Below are 17,041 nucleotides of genomic sequence, written 5' to 3'. Positions count from 1 at the left end.
CATGTTATATTTATCATATGATTTCACCTTTACAAGGTAGTCTAGTACTGGTGTAACTCTCCAGGAATGATGGTTAGGAAACTACCTGCCTATATGACTGAAATACTGTGGAGAAAGGCGTAAAATGAAACAAACAAACACCTTTAGAATAATCATGATGCAATTAACATCTTAATCATCATCTGTAACAATTGTTTCTGATAAGATTATATAAACCTGAATGACTGATATAACTGTAACTAGTTTTATTTATATGTTCCCCTCTTTTCAAAAAACATATAACAAATTATTTTCAAGGTCTTTTCTGCAAGAAATATGTCTATCTAATACCTATTCTCAGAAAATCAAATTAATATGAGAAATATGTGAGGGGAAAAACCAAAGAAAGACAAACTCAACAAAAAATAAATTCAAAGAAAGTTGCCTACTGCTTTAATTCATGTGTACCAGTACATCATATAAATTGGTAAATTAAATTTTTTCTCCCCAAATTTCATTTTATTTCCATCATGTCTCCAGCTATAATGTGCAAACAACAATTTCTATATTGGTCATTATTTTGAAATATTTCATCGATGTGAAAAAATCCAATTTCCACGAGCTGATTTTCCCTTCAAAATGCCAGCCAGACTGACAAAACTACAATGATACTTGCCCCAGATAATTTCTAGAATCACTCAAAATTTTACCTATCTCTCAAATCACTGCATGTTTAGAAAATCTGTCTCATACCCTGCTGGCTTAAATTGAAAACCTAAACTGTGGTTATCGATGATTTATTCAGAATATCTCATCTTAAAGTCAGAAAACCTGATAACTTTTTTAACATTGTCTGTCAACAGGAACTGGGCAATATACATCATACCAAGGCATGTTCCAAATATTTATATACAATTTTATCATCTCACATGTCATTCTATTTGCTAAATTATCTTGTATTTATCATAATTTGTTCTTTTTTCTTTTTTTTTACAGGATTTTTTTGTACAAAAGAACATTTCTAGATATATATGCATCAGTTTTAGTTTTTTTGTATTTGGTAAACAATTCATCAAGATAGTACTTTTTCAAGCCTCATCATCATCCTTTTTATTTTTATATTTTTTATTTAGCATATGTTCACTTTCTAGTCTTTGGTACACACTTTTTAGATAATATACTTTTTCAAGCTGTATCCTATTTCTGTTTAATTGTACAGTTTTTTAATTTTATTAAACAGTTTCTTTCAGACCAAAGACATTGTGAAACTGATGGAAAACATTTGTGTGAGGAATACCTGAAATATTGCCTCAAGCTCAAAGAATTGAACTTCAAGCATTTTGACGAGATAATTTTTTTTCTAAAAACAAACTTAAAAATATCATACAACTTACATAACACATCCAAAGTGAAATCGAACGAAGTGCTGCCCATTACATTTGTACATGTGACCGTATACGTCCCAGAATCCTCTTTCGATACTGCTGAAATCGTTAAAGCCCCTTCCTCGAAAGAAAAACTTATGACGTCCCCAGCTTTAATAACTGTTTCTCCACGTTTTAACACATATGTGCCATTGACTGGGTTAGCTGTAGCCGTCAGATTAAGGATCCTACTTTCTCCGGCAGTAATTTGAACAGTATCATCTTTATCTCTAAACTCGGGTTTAACTGAAAGACCAAAAAAAAACATTGAAATTACTACAAAATAGGTATTTAAAAATAATAAAATTAACACAATGCTCTTATTCAAAGAATATTTTTATATACAATGCTTTTAAGATGCGATGTTTTAATGGAAACTTTTCGGAAAAAAAAAACAGTTAGTGAAATGCTAAATTTCAAACTTACATAAGACATTTAATGTAATAGCATCGTGTATAGTCTCTTGTAGAACCAAGTTGGTTGCCCGGCAACCGTATGCCGAGTTGTGATCAGCAGACGTCGGAATAATTTCTAACTGGTTCTTCGATATTTTCCCGCCATTTACTCCACTGGTCATTCCAATGTTGGTACCAGTCAATTTATGGTTGTCATGCATCCAGGTTATCTCCGCGGCCGGGTTACTGGACGCAGACGTGCACGTGAGCCTTAGGCGATGACCTGCACGAGCTACCACTGGATCACTCGATATATTCACCTTGGCTGGTGGGACTAAGATGAGAAAACAATTGGCGACTTCATTATGTGAAATATCCATTATTTCTAAGAAACTTTATTAGTTAATGATTATCGAATTGTTCAGACATCAAGACAACATTCATCATTAGAATATTATCTTAAGGCAGTGTTATTTTTCTATCTTGCATTTGATATTTTAGGAGCTTCAATACATACTAAATGTAAATGCTAAATTATCGTTTACATCCATTTACCAAACCGACTTCTAAACTAAGGGGCATAACTGCCAGAAATTTACAAAAAAATGAAATGTATTAAGAATAGTTAACTCACATATGAATCACTAATAACACAGAGACTAAAAAAAGCTTTAATTTCAAATAAACATTAGCTTATGCTATTACATAGTACAATGATGTCTTTCTATATAGAAATATTAGGAATTCAAATTAAATATTTACAGTGCACTGTCAGTTTTCGTAGTGCTACAAGAGGACTGTCTGTAGCCTTGTTCGACGCTTCACACCTATAGATGGCACCATTGTCGTCTGCCTTGGTTACTATGGCAACCTCCAAATTTGGAATATTTCCTGCTGACAAGTCATTGACTTCTGTAACTTCTTGATCTCCTGAAAAACACAAAACAAAAAAGCTCAATTATTGTCAATTACACAATAAATCCTGTACTCAACTTTTGACTCCATTTTTTTATGCCAATTTTAACTTTGGGGAGGGGCTTATATTCACTGCCTTAACACTCACATGTTACAGTTCTGGGAATGATTCTTATTTTTCAAATGGACTGTCAATATATTTTTTTTCAAGTTTCAATATCAAAAAAGCTAAAATTAAGCACCCAACTGTATAGGGAAACAAGCTGCTGACTGTGTAGAAAAACCTTTTGTGTAGAGGAGCCAACCATGTGGAGCAGCAAACTTTGTATAGCAGTCAAACTGTGTAGAACAACCAACTAAGTAATGCTGCAAACTGCGTAGAGAAACCAGCTGTGTAGAGCAGCTAACTGTGTTAAAGCAGCCAACTGTGTAGAGCTTCTGACTGTGTAGAGCAACCGAGTAGAGCAGTAAACGTAGTAGAGCTGCCAACTGAACAGAGCAGCCAACTGTGTAGAGCTTCCAACTTAGTAGAGCTGCCAACTGAACAGAGCAGCCAACTGTGTAGAGCTTCCAACTTAGTAGAGCTGCCAACTGAACAGAGCAGCCAACTGTGTAGAGCTTCCAACTTAGTAGAGCTGCCAACTGAACAGAGCAGCCAACTGTGTAGAGCAGCTAACTTAGTAGAGCTGCCAACTGAACAGAGCAGCCAACTGTGTAGAGCTTCCAACTTAGTAGAGCAGCCAACTGTGTAGAGCAGCCAACTGTGTAGAGCTTCCAACTGAGTAGAGCTGTCAAGTGGGTAAAGCAGCCAATTGTGTAGAGCTGATGAACAGACTGCATTCCCTTTATACTGTTGACATAGGTAATGAAATAAGATTTACCAAATTGTAACAACTTACCTTTGAACCATTTCAGTGTGGCAGGGGGATTTCCTCTCATAGCTGTACATCTCAGCTTGACTAGATCACCAGCACGAATAGACTCACCCTCAATGTACCCAGTTATCACAGGCGCTTCTGGGGGATCTAAAAATATAACAATATTAACAAACTCATTAATTTATACACTGTTTAAGATTTATTGTATCCATTTATATTTGAATTTACAATTTATATGACAAATTATTTCACATTCAGCATTACATTTTACTTTCATCAAGTGATTATTATAAAACAAGCACAAATCAATTATTAAACAGTATAAAACACATAATTGCCCTTTGTACAGAAATCAGAATGTATTCACCTCTAAGGCTTCATGTTCCTTTAATAACGACCATTTTGATATAATTGACTTACATAGAACACCAACGGTGGCCGTATCAGCTACTGTAATCCCAAGCTGTCGGTTTTCAGCGGAGCACGTGTATATTGCACTAGTCTGCGTGTTAGACAACGTAATGTCTATCTCTGATATAGTAATATATCCACCATTTGGAGACACTTCAGTCCTCGACCGAATATTTGCTCCAGTCTCTTTCCGAGGTATCCATTCAATGATGGCTTCCGGGTTACTGTTTGAAGTCGTACAAGTCAACGTCAACGTCTCACCCGCCTTCGCTTCTCGTGTACCGGTAATAGTGGCCGTCTTTGGTGCAACTGCATAAAACAACATTTGTATCAGTTTTTACAACAGACAAATTTTTGGATTTCTGCATGCAGAAGTAAATCAATTGTGTTAAAAGACCATTGTGTTAAAAGGCCATTGTGTTAAAAGGTCATTATAAATATTTTTGGTAATTCAATCAAGACTATGCAGATCATCTTTCGACCATTCATAAAGGCATACTGGTAGTTTAATACTGTAGGATGTCTTTATTACCAGCAGATCAAAGCCACAATTAGCACTAAACAATCATGCCGTAATAATGCATGCATTAATTTGTTGTTATCATAAAATCTACTTCTTTTGAAGATTTATGCATGTCCCTTTAGAGCTGTCATTGATTCAGTGCAAAGCATATCAACGATATATCGATATCAAGTGACTAAAATCAACGATACACCGATATATCGATAATATCCTATACTCACTTGTCTGTCATTCACTTTCATACCTGTTTCAATGATTTCAGTCAAAAACATGTTCTGTACAGTGTCTTGTCCACTGCATGATTTTTTCCAGACAATATTTTTTGTCACCATTGCTATGAAATAATTCCACTATATAACCAAAGCATAACGTTAGATATAAATAACTGCTTCTGTATATATTTTGAGTGAATTTTATAATTTCTAGACATTTAATTTATATGTCAAAAGTATCGATTTTTTAAAATGTGTATCGATTATTGATCGGCAAAAAAAATATCAACGATACATCGATATTGTCGATATCGATGACAGCTCTATGTCCCTTGAAAAAAAACAACAGTGCATCAAATTGTGTCATTGGAAATTTGTGTAAAAAATCCTAAAGGCTAAAAATACTCGGAAGTTATGAGTTTTTCTCCTGATTTTTTTATTCAATAAAATTATTTAATCAATATTTACAAAACAAAACTAAAAGTTTTAGTCTTTTTCCCCAGAATTTTCAAGTTTTGTTGTTTTAAGCCATTTCTACACTCTCTTTTCCCAGAGTTTTAAGGTTTCGATCTTTTATTCATAGAACAGCCATAAAACAAAATAAATGTGTATTTCAAAAAAATTCATTTATTCGAAACAAAAGTGAATGAAAAACGAGCAACTTTCCATCACTCATCTATCATACAGTGAAAATGACATACTCAAATTCAATAAAATATTCATCAGTGTTTAAATCAAAACTATTACGTGCCAGAAAAAAATGACAGACGCGTATTTATTCTAATATACCGATTCTGCACCTAGCGTTATTAATGTTACCCCCGAGACCTCACAATCTTACATCGGTAATCTCAGCACATCAATAACGAGACGAGTATTCAAGACGTTAGGATTACAAAAGGCAATTTGAGTATCTCTCATTCCGTGAAAGGAAGTCTTTCGCAAATCCATTTCAGCCTAATGCCTTGCCAATACTTTAATTCTTTTGGCAAGACCGCTCTGTTTCTATTCTCGAATTATTAAAACTCTCACTCGTGGAACTAACTGATTGATGAAGCTCGACTCAGACGACTCAAAAAGGCACATTAACACAGACTTTGCGCAGATATTTTGGTCAGATTGCCATACTGTAGCTGTCAATTCACCATTTATTTATACCTCTTTATTCGTATTAAAGGCAGCCAACGTCTGTCTCAGTCGTATATTGTAAATAAATACTTTCATAAGAAATCCAGTGTATATATAAAAAATCTCAGTGACCATGTTGAAATGATATGGCAGACATAGTAATCTTAAGACTTTTGAAATTGCTTGGTCTATCTAGACTTAGGACATAGCCAAGTTTATCGAGACTTAGAACATCGCCAAGTCTATTGAGTCTTATTATATAAATGTTACACGCTTATAATATCAATATATGTATATTAATATATAAGTTGCATTATAAAATGCTACAGTCAAATAAAGTTTTTCATACACATACATTTAAACCCCTTCACTGCCAATATAAAATCCCTTAAATATTTGAACCCTTAGAGCATAAAGTAATATATACTCACAGTAAACTACAAGTTTCCGGGTCACCATCAGAGGTTGTTCAAAGTTGACGCTATTCCACGCCTCACATCTGTACTCGGCATCATTGTCCGACCTTTCCGCGGTAATTATCAGCTCGTTTTCAGCTTTGTTGTCACGCTGGCTGTATGAGAAATCGACCTGAGCATTGTTCCTGAACCAGGCTATCTGGGCAAGTGGGTTGCCACCCTCGGAAGTACACATGAGTTGAACTGTGTCATTTACTCGTATAACTTGATCAGTTTTATATCCGGTTATCTTAGGTGGAGATGGTGGATCTGAAGTGACAAATAAGAAAAGGTAAACAAGATAAGTATTAATTTTTTTTTTTTTTTTTCTTTCTGCTTTTGGATTTTAAGTCCAACCAACACTGTTGAGATCAAAACAGCAACATTCCACCTAACTTAGTGGTGGAAGACCTAAGATGTCCCCTCTGTGCATTATTTCAGGCATTAGAATGCACCTGAGCAGTACATTGGTCCTCCAGAGCAAACAATATCCTAAACTTAGTTACACTGAGATACACACTTTTCCATAGCTTTCTAATGATTTTTTTTTTCTCAAAATCGCTGTACTTCACTATCTAAATTGACCATGAGGATTCTTTTTGCTCTAATAAAGAAATACAACTTAAAAAAAACTTTGAACACTTTGAAATTTTATTTGTTCATTTTGTGTCATGAACAGACATTCTTTAGGAAAAAAGGCATAAAAAAAACCCATCTTAACAAATTAGTAGGAAAGTAATACAGTATGTGCGTGTGTTTAATGTATTAGGATAAACGGAGTTCATTTCCTCTCTGACACCATTAACAGAACAAATAAAATAACATTCTATTGATCTTAATGGATGATAGAAGAAATTTGTCTACATCTTCTATTGTCCACATGCAACTGAATAGACCAAAACTCAAACTACCAATTCCAGAGATAAAGTTGTTGCCTGTTAACAAAATTAATGAATCTGGTTTTAAAAAAAAAAGCATTGTTATAAAAAGAATATATCCTGGAAATAGTCTTCAAAATATGATGTTATGTGGAAGTCAGAAGGTGAATATTGTGTTTTAAGGAGCTTGTCTATATTTAAAAAAAAAAATCCTCATAAAGTTTGTTTTTCCCCCTTCAGTTTTTTTTCTCAAAAATGATTTTGACTTATATTTCATATTTTTATCTTCTACCTTTTTTTGAATGATATGGACTAATCTTGCTATAAGTTTGGAACAGTTTGTTGTACACTTTTTTTTTATCTCTAAATAACTGATGACTTATGAGATGCTTAAACTTCTTTTTAATATACATTGTATATTTATTTCCTTTTATTATTTAAAGGAGCTCAACGCAAAAAGCCTTAAAGCATAAACAAATTATTTTTTACATAAATCAAGTGAAACACTTAGAATGAAAAAAATCTGCAAAGGATAATATTATTAAAAACATATACTCAGAATTAAATTGAAAATTTATAGTAAGTGCAATTCTCAGCCAAATTTGAGTTAAAAGTGTTAACACTTTCATTTTTGGCTCATTTTGCGCAATATAAAACTTCAATCATTATTCTGCAAAAACAGGGCCAGGGAATGGTCTGAAAATTCCCACACAATTACATCAAGCCGTACACAAATCCTAAGGTACACAAATCCCGAAAAAATATTTCCAGCCATATCATGTCAAAAAACCAATGTCAAATGGAGTCCCATTAATTATGACTAAGAAGCTTCAATTGGACATTAATTCAATATAATTGCATACACATACACATTCATTATTTTTATTTTGTATTTTTTTTAAAACAAAGCTTGTATCTATCAAGCATAATCCGAAGTGAACCAAATATCATTTATTTGTCAAAATAGATAATTCTAATCTATTTTTTTTCCTACAGAACCAACACATTTATTACTGTTGTATCTACAATTCCCGAAACTATCATGAAATTTGATAGAATAGACAATAAGACTGCCAAATTCTCGACATAAATCTTGTAATATCTTTACTTATACTCCATACATTCCCAGACATTTGCTGAGTTTCATTTCCTACTATGTTGCTTTGATTGAGCTGTCTTAATATCTCTCTCAATAATAGTCAATACAATGACTGTTAACTAACTATTCTATAAAAAAAATCAGAAAAAAAAATTTTGGATTTCTTTTTCAAATTCTTTATTTGATAATTATTTTACAGGTAAATAATACTTGGTTGATGTTAGCCATTATGCGATAATGGCCTAAGGATGTCGATAATGGCCTAAGGATGTCCAAAATGGCCGGAGGGCCACATCCCCGTAAGTCCTTATTGAGTCGTGCATCAAAGCTATGAAAATGCATTAATAACCTAGATCTTGCCATGATGGTCCTGAAATACCCTAAATTTTGTTACTTTATATAGTTATATTAGTATCAATATCACCTAACTCTATGCTTCAATTATGTTATGGCTTTATATCCTATTGTAAAGTTGGAGCTGTCTTAGAAGGATTCGAATAAAACTTCTAAGAAATATGTTTCCATAGGACATGGGTGTCTCCACTTTCCAGTTTTGTAACTCTACAAGCAGTGTGACAGACGCAGGTGCAATTCATATACCTGAATCCCAAGAAGTAGTGAACTAAAAACAGTACAATAAAATGAAGCAGACTACAGGACAGAACCTCAGTTTGCACTGACATGCAGGCTGGCCTGGCCCTTTTAATAGGCACAGCAATTATGTAATTATGTCAACATCTATGAAAGCATTCACAAGCTAAAAGAAAACAAAACCGTTTATGATAAACATTCATACCATGTAGACATTCAAAAATATTTGGCATTTAAGATTGTTGCATTACAATAGTTAATAGGAAAATCTCAGCTTTAAGAATACTGTGTTTCACAAAAGATTTACTGGGTTTTCTGAGCGAGACAATTTTCTCCACACAAGTTAGTATTCCATGTGCCTTCCAATAACATTACGGAACAATGGAATAAGGAAAATTTGTTACAGTTGTGCTCGCGTTTAACATATTCCAATACTCAACGAGTGTCAATGTCATGAAATTTTGGTGGCAATGGCAAAAGGACTTAGTTGAAGAGGCTATTGCCACTCATTGCTTCTCATGAAATTTTTATCTCGCTAATCAATGCATTGGAGGACTGCTCAAAGCATTCAACATTTAAGTCTATTTCTGAAATTTTAACAGAAATTTCAACAAGCAAGTCATGTTCGGATATCAATTTCTTTATTAGATTCCTCACTCAATATAAATTCAATTCTCTTGCATCAATTATTTGAGCCGCGTCACGACAAAACCAACATAGTGCGTTTGCGACCAGCATGGATCCAGACCAGCCTGCGCATCCGCGTAGTCTGATCAGGATCCATGCTGTTAGCTTACAATCCCTATTACAAGTAGAGAAACTGATAGCAAACAGCATGGATCCAGATCAGACTGCGTGGATGCGCAGGCTGGTCTGGATCCATGCTGGTCGCAAACCCATTATGTTGGTTTTGTCGTGACGCATCAATTATTTTATTATTGTCATTCGAGTCATTGATGCCAGTAATTGAGATTACTACAATGCATGTTGTTTTATTTTGTTTTGACTTTTACTCGGAAAATAAATCAATTTGTAACAGATATAAAAGGACATGACAGACAATTTACATACAATTTCCATTACAGGAATTATTTTAAAACTAATTTAATCATATATATATGTATGTAATAACAGATAAACTCTGAGGTTACTTTACAGCCTTTACTGAAGCCAGGCCAGCCTGCACATTCATGAAGTTTGACCAAACTCCTTACCATTGCCTTCTTAATCTGCTAGTATCCTGATGTCAATTATGTCCCTAACATAAACAATGGGCCATTTTAAGTTCAAAACTGGACAAGTTCATTATAGAAATTTAGTGAGGTAAGGTTAAATGAATTGTTGTTTAACTCCTTGCCAAAGCGTTTCTGATTTATATAAGCTAAGGGCAGCTCTGAGCTGCTCTTGAAAATAATCTGGCAACCGTCAGAGAAAATATTATACATTGTATTGGGTTATAATACAGTTATTAGTTATACATGAGCAATTTGTGAGTCAATTTTGTTCGCATCAGTGGAAATTCCATGTGTGTTCTGCCAGTGGCATTAATTCAAGATTTCATTTCTTCCATATTGATCTGACATGGAATTAATGAAAAGCTTAAGTTTCACAGTCTTTGATTAAACATGCTCTTACTAAGGTTATATATAATCACCGTCCCTGTTCTAAATTCTGCATATAATCATGGTCCCTATTCTAAATTCTGAATAAGATCAAGATCCCTGTTCTAAATTCTGCATATAATCATGGTCCCTGTTCTAATATGTTCTGAATATAATCATGGTCCCTGTTCTAAATTCTGCATATAATCATGGTCCCTGTTCTAAATTCTGCATATAATCATGGTCCCTATTCTTATTTCTGAATACAATCATGGTCCCTGTTCTAAACTCTGAATATAATCATGGTCCCAGTTTTAAATTCTGAATATAATCATGGTCCCTGTCCTAAATTCTGTATATAATCATGGTCCCTGTTCTAATATGTTCTGAATATAATCACTGTCCCTGTCCTAAATTCTGTATATAATCATGGTCCCTGTTCTAATATGTTCTGAATATAATCACTATCCCTGTTCTTAATTCTGAATATAATCATGGTCCCTGTTCTAAATTCTGAATATAATCATGGTCCCTGTTCTTAATTCTGAATATAATCATGGTCCCTGTTCTTAATTCTGAATATAATCATGGTCCCTACATGTTCTAAATATAATCATGGTCCCTGTTCTAAATTCTGAATATAATCATGGTCCCTGTTCTAAATTCTGAATATAATCATGGTCCCTGTTCTAAATTCTGAATATAATCATGGTCCCTGTTCTTAATTCTGAATATAATCATGGTCCCTACATGTTCTAAATATAATCATGGTCCCTGTTCTAAATTCTGAATATAATCATGGTCCCTGTTCTAAATTCTGAATACAATCATGGTCCCTGTTCTAAACTCTGAATACGATCAGTCCCTGTTCTATATTCTGAATACAATCACGGTCCCTGTTTTAAATTCTGATTACAATCACAGTCCTTGTTCTAAATTCTGATCAGTTTTCCCAACAGTCTCTGTTGTCCATTGTTATCAAAACAGAACTCTGACTTCAGAGCCTTATGCTGACATCGGCCCAGAGTTCAAGAAAAACATGAAAACTCTGAACCAATCAGAGACTCTTGTAAATTAAATGTTCATCTCAAGTACTCACCCCTATTGTCATGATTTTTTCCCTATCTGTTTAATTAACAATTGAGATACCATACATATTGTAATAGGCACATCCAGGAACAAAAAAAATAAGTGTTTTTTTTTATTATTTCTTTTTTGTTCAGAATATAAACAAACTTTTACAGGTACAGCCATGTAAATATATATTTATAACAGACCTTCTAACACTTTCTACTAAACATTCGACTAAGGGAGTTCACAAAAACCATAAACAAATGAATGTCAATTAACGGTTTTGCAAGCATGTTATCTTGCAAATGAAAGGCAAGCCTAAAAGCTTTTGCCAGTGAGTACAACTTAATGTAAATGAAGACCACCCCCCCCCCTCATTTTTTTCCCCAATTAATGAGTTTCATATTAAAATAGAGGATTATTATTCATTAAAGTAAATCAATTCAACTTTTGAACCTTTTTTTGTTGTTGATTTACTAAAGCAAGAAGGAAGTCGTTGTAAAAACAGATTTTAAATTAAAAAGTCAAAAATAGAAAACCATTATAAATGTAAATTAGTATTAAATATTGGATGTAAATTAGTATTTAATATTGAAAACTATTCACCACAGTCATTCAGATATTATCACTAAAGGATAAAGTTATTACGGGCAATAATTCATGTTTTATTTTTCGAATTACATTCAGTGAACGTTCAAAAGAAATCCATGACAGCCCAGCTTAATAAAACTTTGTAAAAATTAATGTAATTTTATGATATTCAATGCAAAAAACCTATAATTCTCAAGAAAGTGAATTTTTGATATAAAGAAATAAAATAAATGGCAATATTATACAGCTTAAGGAAAACAATATTGCCATATCTGCATTTTTTAAAGATGAATCAATAATGATGAAGACTTAAGAAACTTTCTGGCCCATTATAAAAGTACACAAATTATTTAGTATCTACGAATTTATTTATAGTTTGATTGTGTAGGAAGCTATAAGAAGCTTACAGACACACTCTCAATCTGTTCCTGGAACCAACCAGTACTAACGCAATGACTTATTGCCTCTGACAGGGTTTGAACCTATATAGCCAACAATCCTAAGATTACTAGTCTGACACCTTAATCACTCGGCCATGCCGCCACCACTATCAAATTATCAATACACTCAATTTGTAAAAAGTTCAATCAAAAAAGAAAAGTACTTAAAACTTAGCTAAAACATTTTGGTTTCAAATAAAAATTCTTTATTTTGGATTAATTCATTTTAAGCGATTGATACCAAGAATCGTAAAATCTTCCATGCATCAAGAAACCCAAGTACATATTTTGTATACCCCACCCTAAAAATTATTAAGTTATTTCAATCATTAAAGTTGTTTTGTGATAATTTATTATCTTTCCGTACTTCTGTTTTTATTTCTGAATTGCAGCGTATCTATTCTTACTCCTTTTTACAGGACTGATTTATCGACCACGTTTTTATTCTTGCATTGTTACACAATTACCATTAGGAATACAATCACTGCTGTAACTCTTCTCTCCCCTTGATTATCATGATATTTGATAGTTATAGACAATAAAAACTGCCAACTTCTGCAAATAAATCTTGTAATATCTTCATTTATTATTACATATCTTTGGGTTTTCCCCCCTTTTAACTTTGAAAGCTTACCACGATAATGACAGGCCATTATGCACCAGACTATAGCATACACATGCATGCGATCTGACATAATAAAAATTCCTTTTCGCAATAATAGCCACTTGTTCTATAAAATATAAGCAATGAAAAATTAATCTTTTGTTATCAGATTTTGTGTTTCTGGTTGATAAATATCATTTCTTTCACTTTTGACATAGAAATCAAACTTTAATTATAAAAGCCAGAAAAGAAAATACTATATTTTCAAACTTTTTTTCCGGCATTTCACAGCAATGTTTAAAATTTTTCTAAAGTGGAAAGAAGTATAGGGCTTTATCAAACTTTATAGAAAAAATATTTTGTAACTAATCTGTAATTATTAAACATTATGCCTCTTATAATGGCAACTGTTTTCTCCATTTGTTGTACCACGTCCTTTTCCGTTGCCTTTCTCAGACTTCTGAGAATTACAATCTGGGTCCAGTCATCATGGGGCACAATATTGGTTTATAATAAAGTTATTAGTTATACATGAACAGTTTGTGAGACAATAATGTCCGCATGAGTCTAAGATTGTACGCGCGCCCTGCCAGTGGCATCGTTTCAGATTTCCTTTCATATTGATTCCGTAAAAGGAATTAATGAAAAAGCTTCAGTAAAGTTATCTTTGACTAAATAGATCTCAGCGTAACATAGAAATCACATTCGCCAGTTACAAAATGGAGTACGATACAGAAAAAAACAACCCTCTTTGATAACAAGCACTGAAATTAGGACATAAAAGCATTCTGGGAGAAAAGGAAATGGTAAAAGAGTTCTATGCCCATTAATGACTAAATTCATGAGAAAAATCTGGCTCACACATTGACAGCCCTTGCCCTTATTTTATCATGATTATTCCACCATCCGTACTAAATCGAAATAAGTCAGAATAGTTGACTTAATAGTATATAAATGGGAAATTTCGTCACTTTAGTGTAAGAATATTTTAGCGACATATGAATAAAGGATTTGATATGACAGTTTCGCACTGTTTGGCAATGAGGCACGGAGGTTATTATACATTGCCGGTCATTTACAATAATTACCACGATGTTATCTAAAAGGATCGTGTACGTAATTATGATTCATCACTGATACACTGAAAGTTAATCATAACTTTTATGAAACAGTAATTTAATAGTCAAGTTATAATGAAGTAATTATCACATTTAATTGTGAATTTTTTGTGTGTAAAAATGAAGAAAAAAATTAAGTGTGAAGAAGTCATTTTATTATATTGCCAAAAACATTGATGTAGAGAAAAATAACTTATGTTTACATCCTGAACGAGTACATTCAATGGAAATGGTATTTTATTTAAGTAAACTATGGCGGAAGCAAAACTGAGTGCAAATTTTACAGAAAACATGAAATTAGCAATACTAAAGTATACCACCACACCAAATTCATGCTATGTTTATTAGAATTCTAAATACAGTGAAACCTGTGTTAAAGATCACCTCTGAATAAAGATTATCATATAAAGGCCGCTCTTCGACAATTCTTCACTGATTAAAAAAAGAACAAAATAACCTCCAAATACAGGCCACTTGTCTATAAAGACCATATTTGGTCTCTCCCTTGGATGGTGTTCTCAAGTTGGCTTAGAAGAGCCGGGATAACACCCCAGAGTTCTCTTTTGACTGTAGTACCCGTGAGATTATAAGGCACCTTTTACACTTTTATTACATGACTGATTTTTCTATTTTTGCTATAACAGTCACAAGTGATATTGACCATTTTGACCTGGAAATAGGTGTGGCTCCGCTTTTTCTTTGAAAATTAGAGGGAAAAAAATACTGTCATAGATACAAATAAAAATGAACCAAAACTTAGCTTTGACAGACAAGTCCATTTAAGATCTTTACCATGATTATGGAAGGAAGCTAACTAAACTTTTGTTAAAAAAAGGTTTAAAAAATTGCAAAAGATGCAAACATGACAAAGTCATAGTCAAAAGAAAAGTTTGTCATAAATAACATAGTCTAATTGAATCATGAAATTTTAAGTGACAGCCAAACAAAGCCATCATGTCACTAAAATTAATTTATGAATAATTTAACAAAATATTATTCCAAGATATGCTAATGTATGAATATTTCCTTTCATTCTATTCATTTTTTTTGTTTTGTAATCTTTCATCAAATCAAGATAACCTGTAGAATTTTCAATACCAAATCAAAATTCAACGTATAATCTTACATCTTATAGAGTTTTGCAATCAACAAAGAAAAGAACATCAAAGATTTACTCCTGAAACTTCCGTTTTTTTTAAATATTAAATATAAATCATATCTGATTTATTTATACTGATTTAAGGCACAATTCTGATAGCAGTCTTCATTTATATTTATGCACTGGAAAATATTTAAAATTTGAGAGTGAACTTAGTTTACGCAGTTTATTTTAGTTTGATTATGTCTAAGCTATAATAGTGAACTAAATATATCCAGAGTTTATTTTAGTTAGATTGTGTCTAAGCTTAGAGTGAACTAAGTTTATCCAGAGTTCATATTAGTTAGATTGTGTCTAAGCTAAGAGTGAACTAAGTTTATCCAGAGTTCATATTAGTTAGATTGTGTCTAAGCTAAGAGTGAACTAAGTTTATCCAGAGTTCATATTAGTTAGATTGTGTCAAAGCTAAGAGTGAACTAAGTTTATCCAGAGTTCATATTAGTTTGATTGTGTCTAAGCTAAGAGTGAACTAAGTTTATCCAGAGTTTATTTTAGTTTGATTGTGTCTAAGCTAAGAGTGAACTTAGTTTATCCAGAGTGTGTCTTAGTTTGATTGTGTCTAAGCTAAGTGTGAACTTAGTTTATGCAGAGTGTGTCTTAGTTTGATTGTGTCTAAGCTAAGTGTGAACTTAGTTTATCCAGAGTGTCTTAGTTTGATTGTGTCTAAGCTAAGTGTGAACTTAGTTTATACAGTTGTTTTTTTTAGTTTGATTGTGTCTAAGCTAAGAGTGAACTAAGTTTTTCCAGAGTTTATTTTAGTTTGATTGTGTCTAAGCTTATAGAAATTATTCCTGGAATAAACCAGAACTAAGCAATCAGTGTGTAGAGATTCTTTCTTAAGTGAACAATGGTTGGCTCCTGACGGGGTTTGAACCCAAGCAGCCAGCAACATCTTGATTACTAGTCGAACATATAAAAACTCTGCCATTCCATCACTTGATAATGAACTTACAAGATGTAAATCTATTTTCTTTCAGAATAAACTTCCCACAAATTGCAATCACTACAAAGTTTACTTCACATTATTGAGTAACATAATTTGCTTATCTGATTACCTCAAACTTTAGGATACCTTGGTATTTACAATTACAAAACTTATTTTCAATTGATCAGTGAAAGTTTCAAGAAAATTAAGAAATATTACACGCACAGACACCTTAATTATTATGTAATCTTCAATGCGATACTTTTAGTTTTCTGCTAGTGTATTTTATAGAGTTGTAAAATTATAGCGAAATGGTAGCCTTGTAGTTTGGTTTGTGCTTCTTACTAGAGATTTTGCCAATTAAAGCCCAATTAGGAGACAATCATTCAGCTAAATGTTTCCCCATATGAATTTAGCTAGTACTAAGGTTCAAATCCCATTATTTACTTTGGTTGCATACATGTAAGAAAACTATCTGTCTAGCTAATGGCAGATTGGTGGTTCTCCTCAGGTGATTGACTGCCCCTTCAATAATGCACAAAAAGTCTTCCTCAAACACATAATCAGGAAATTCAACAAAATAAGCTTTGCAGCTTCTGTGCGACTTTAAACCCAAAATATCAATTAATTGGTCAAGGAAGTTT

The 17,041-nt window shown here is 32.8% G+C and overlaps 1 protein-coding gene across 6 annotated transcripts in view; it reads right to left on the bottom strand.

Moving 5' to 3' along the window:
- LOC132754476 (synaptogenesis protein syg-2-like) overlaps positions 1-17,041 on the bottom strand; it is a 146,153-nt gene that overhangs the window by 18,179 nt on the left and 110,933 nt on the right. For all 6 annotated transcript variants that reach the window (XM_060745104.1, XM_060745105.1, XM_060745107.1 and 3 more), the window contains exons 8-13: positions 6,297-6,590; positions 4,012-4,311; positions 3,613-3,738; positions 2,561-2,728; positions 1,830-2,132; positions 1,374-1,649 (exon numbers count right to left, since the gene is read on the bottom strand). In XM_060745104.1, the coding sequence (XP_060601087.1) occupies positions 1,374-1,649; positions 1,830-2,132; positions 2,561-2,728; positions 3,613-3,738; positions 4,012-4,311; positions 6,297-6,590 (1,467 nt within the window). The remainder of the gene's footprint in view (positions 1-1,373; positions 1,650-1,829; positions 2,133-2,560; positions 2,729-3,612; positions 3,739-4,011; positions 4,312-6,296; positions 6,591-17,041) is intronic.

This window comes from Ruditapes philippinarum, unplaced genomic scaffold (assembly GCF_026571515.1).
Source record: "Ruditapes philippinarum isolate M1 unplaced genomic scaffold, ASM2657151v2 ctg956_1_1_1_1, whole genome shotgun sequence".
Taxonomy (NCBI): Eukaryota; Metazoa; Mollusca; class Bivalvia; order Venerida; family Veneridae; genus Ruditapes; species Ruditapes philippinarum.
The sequence above is the reverse complement of the archived record's forward strand: the minus strand, read 5'-3'. Positions and strand labels throughout refer to the sequence as shown.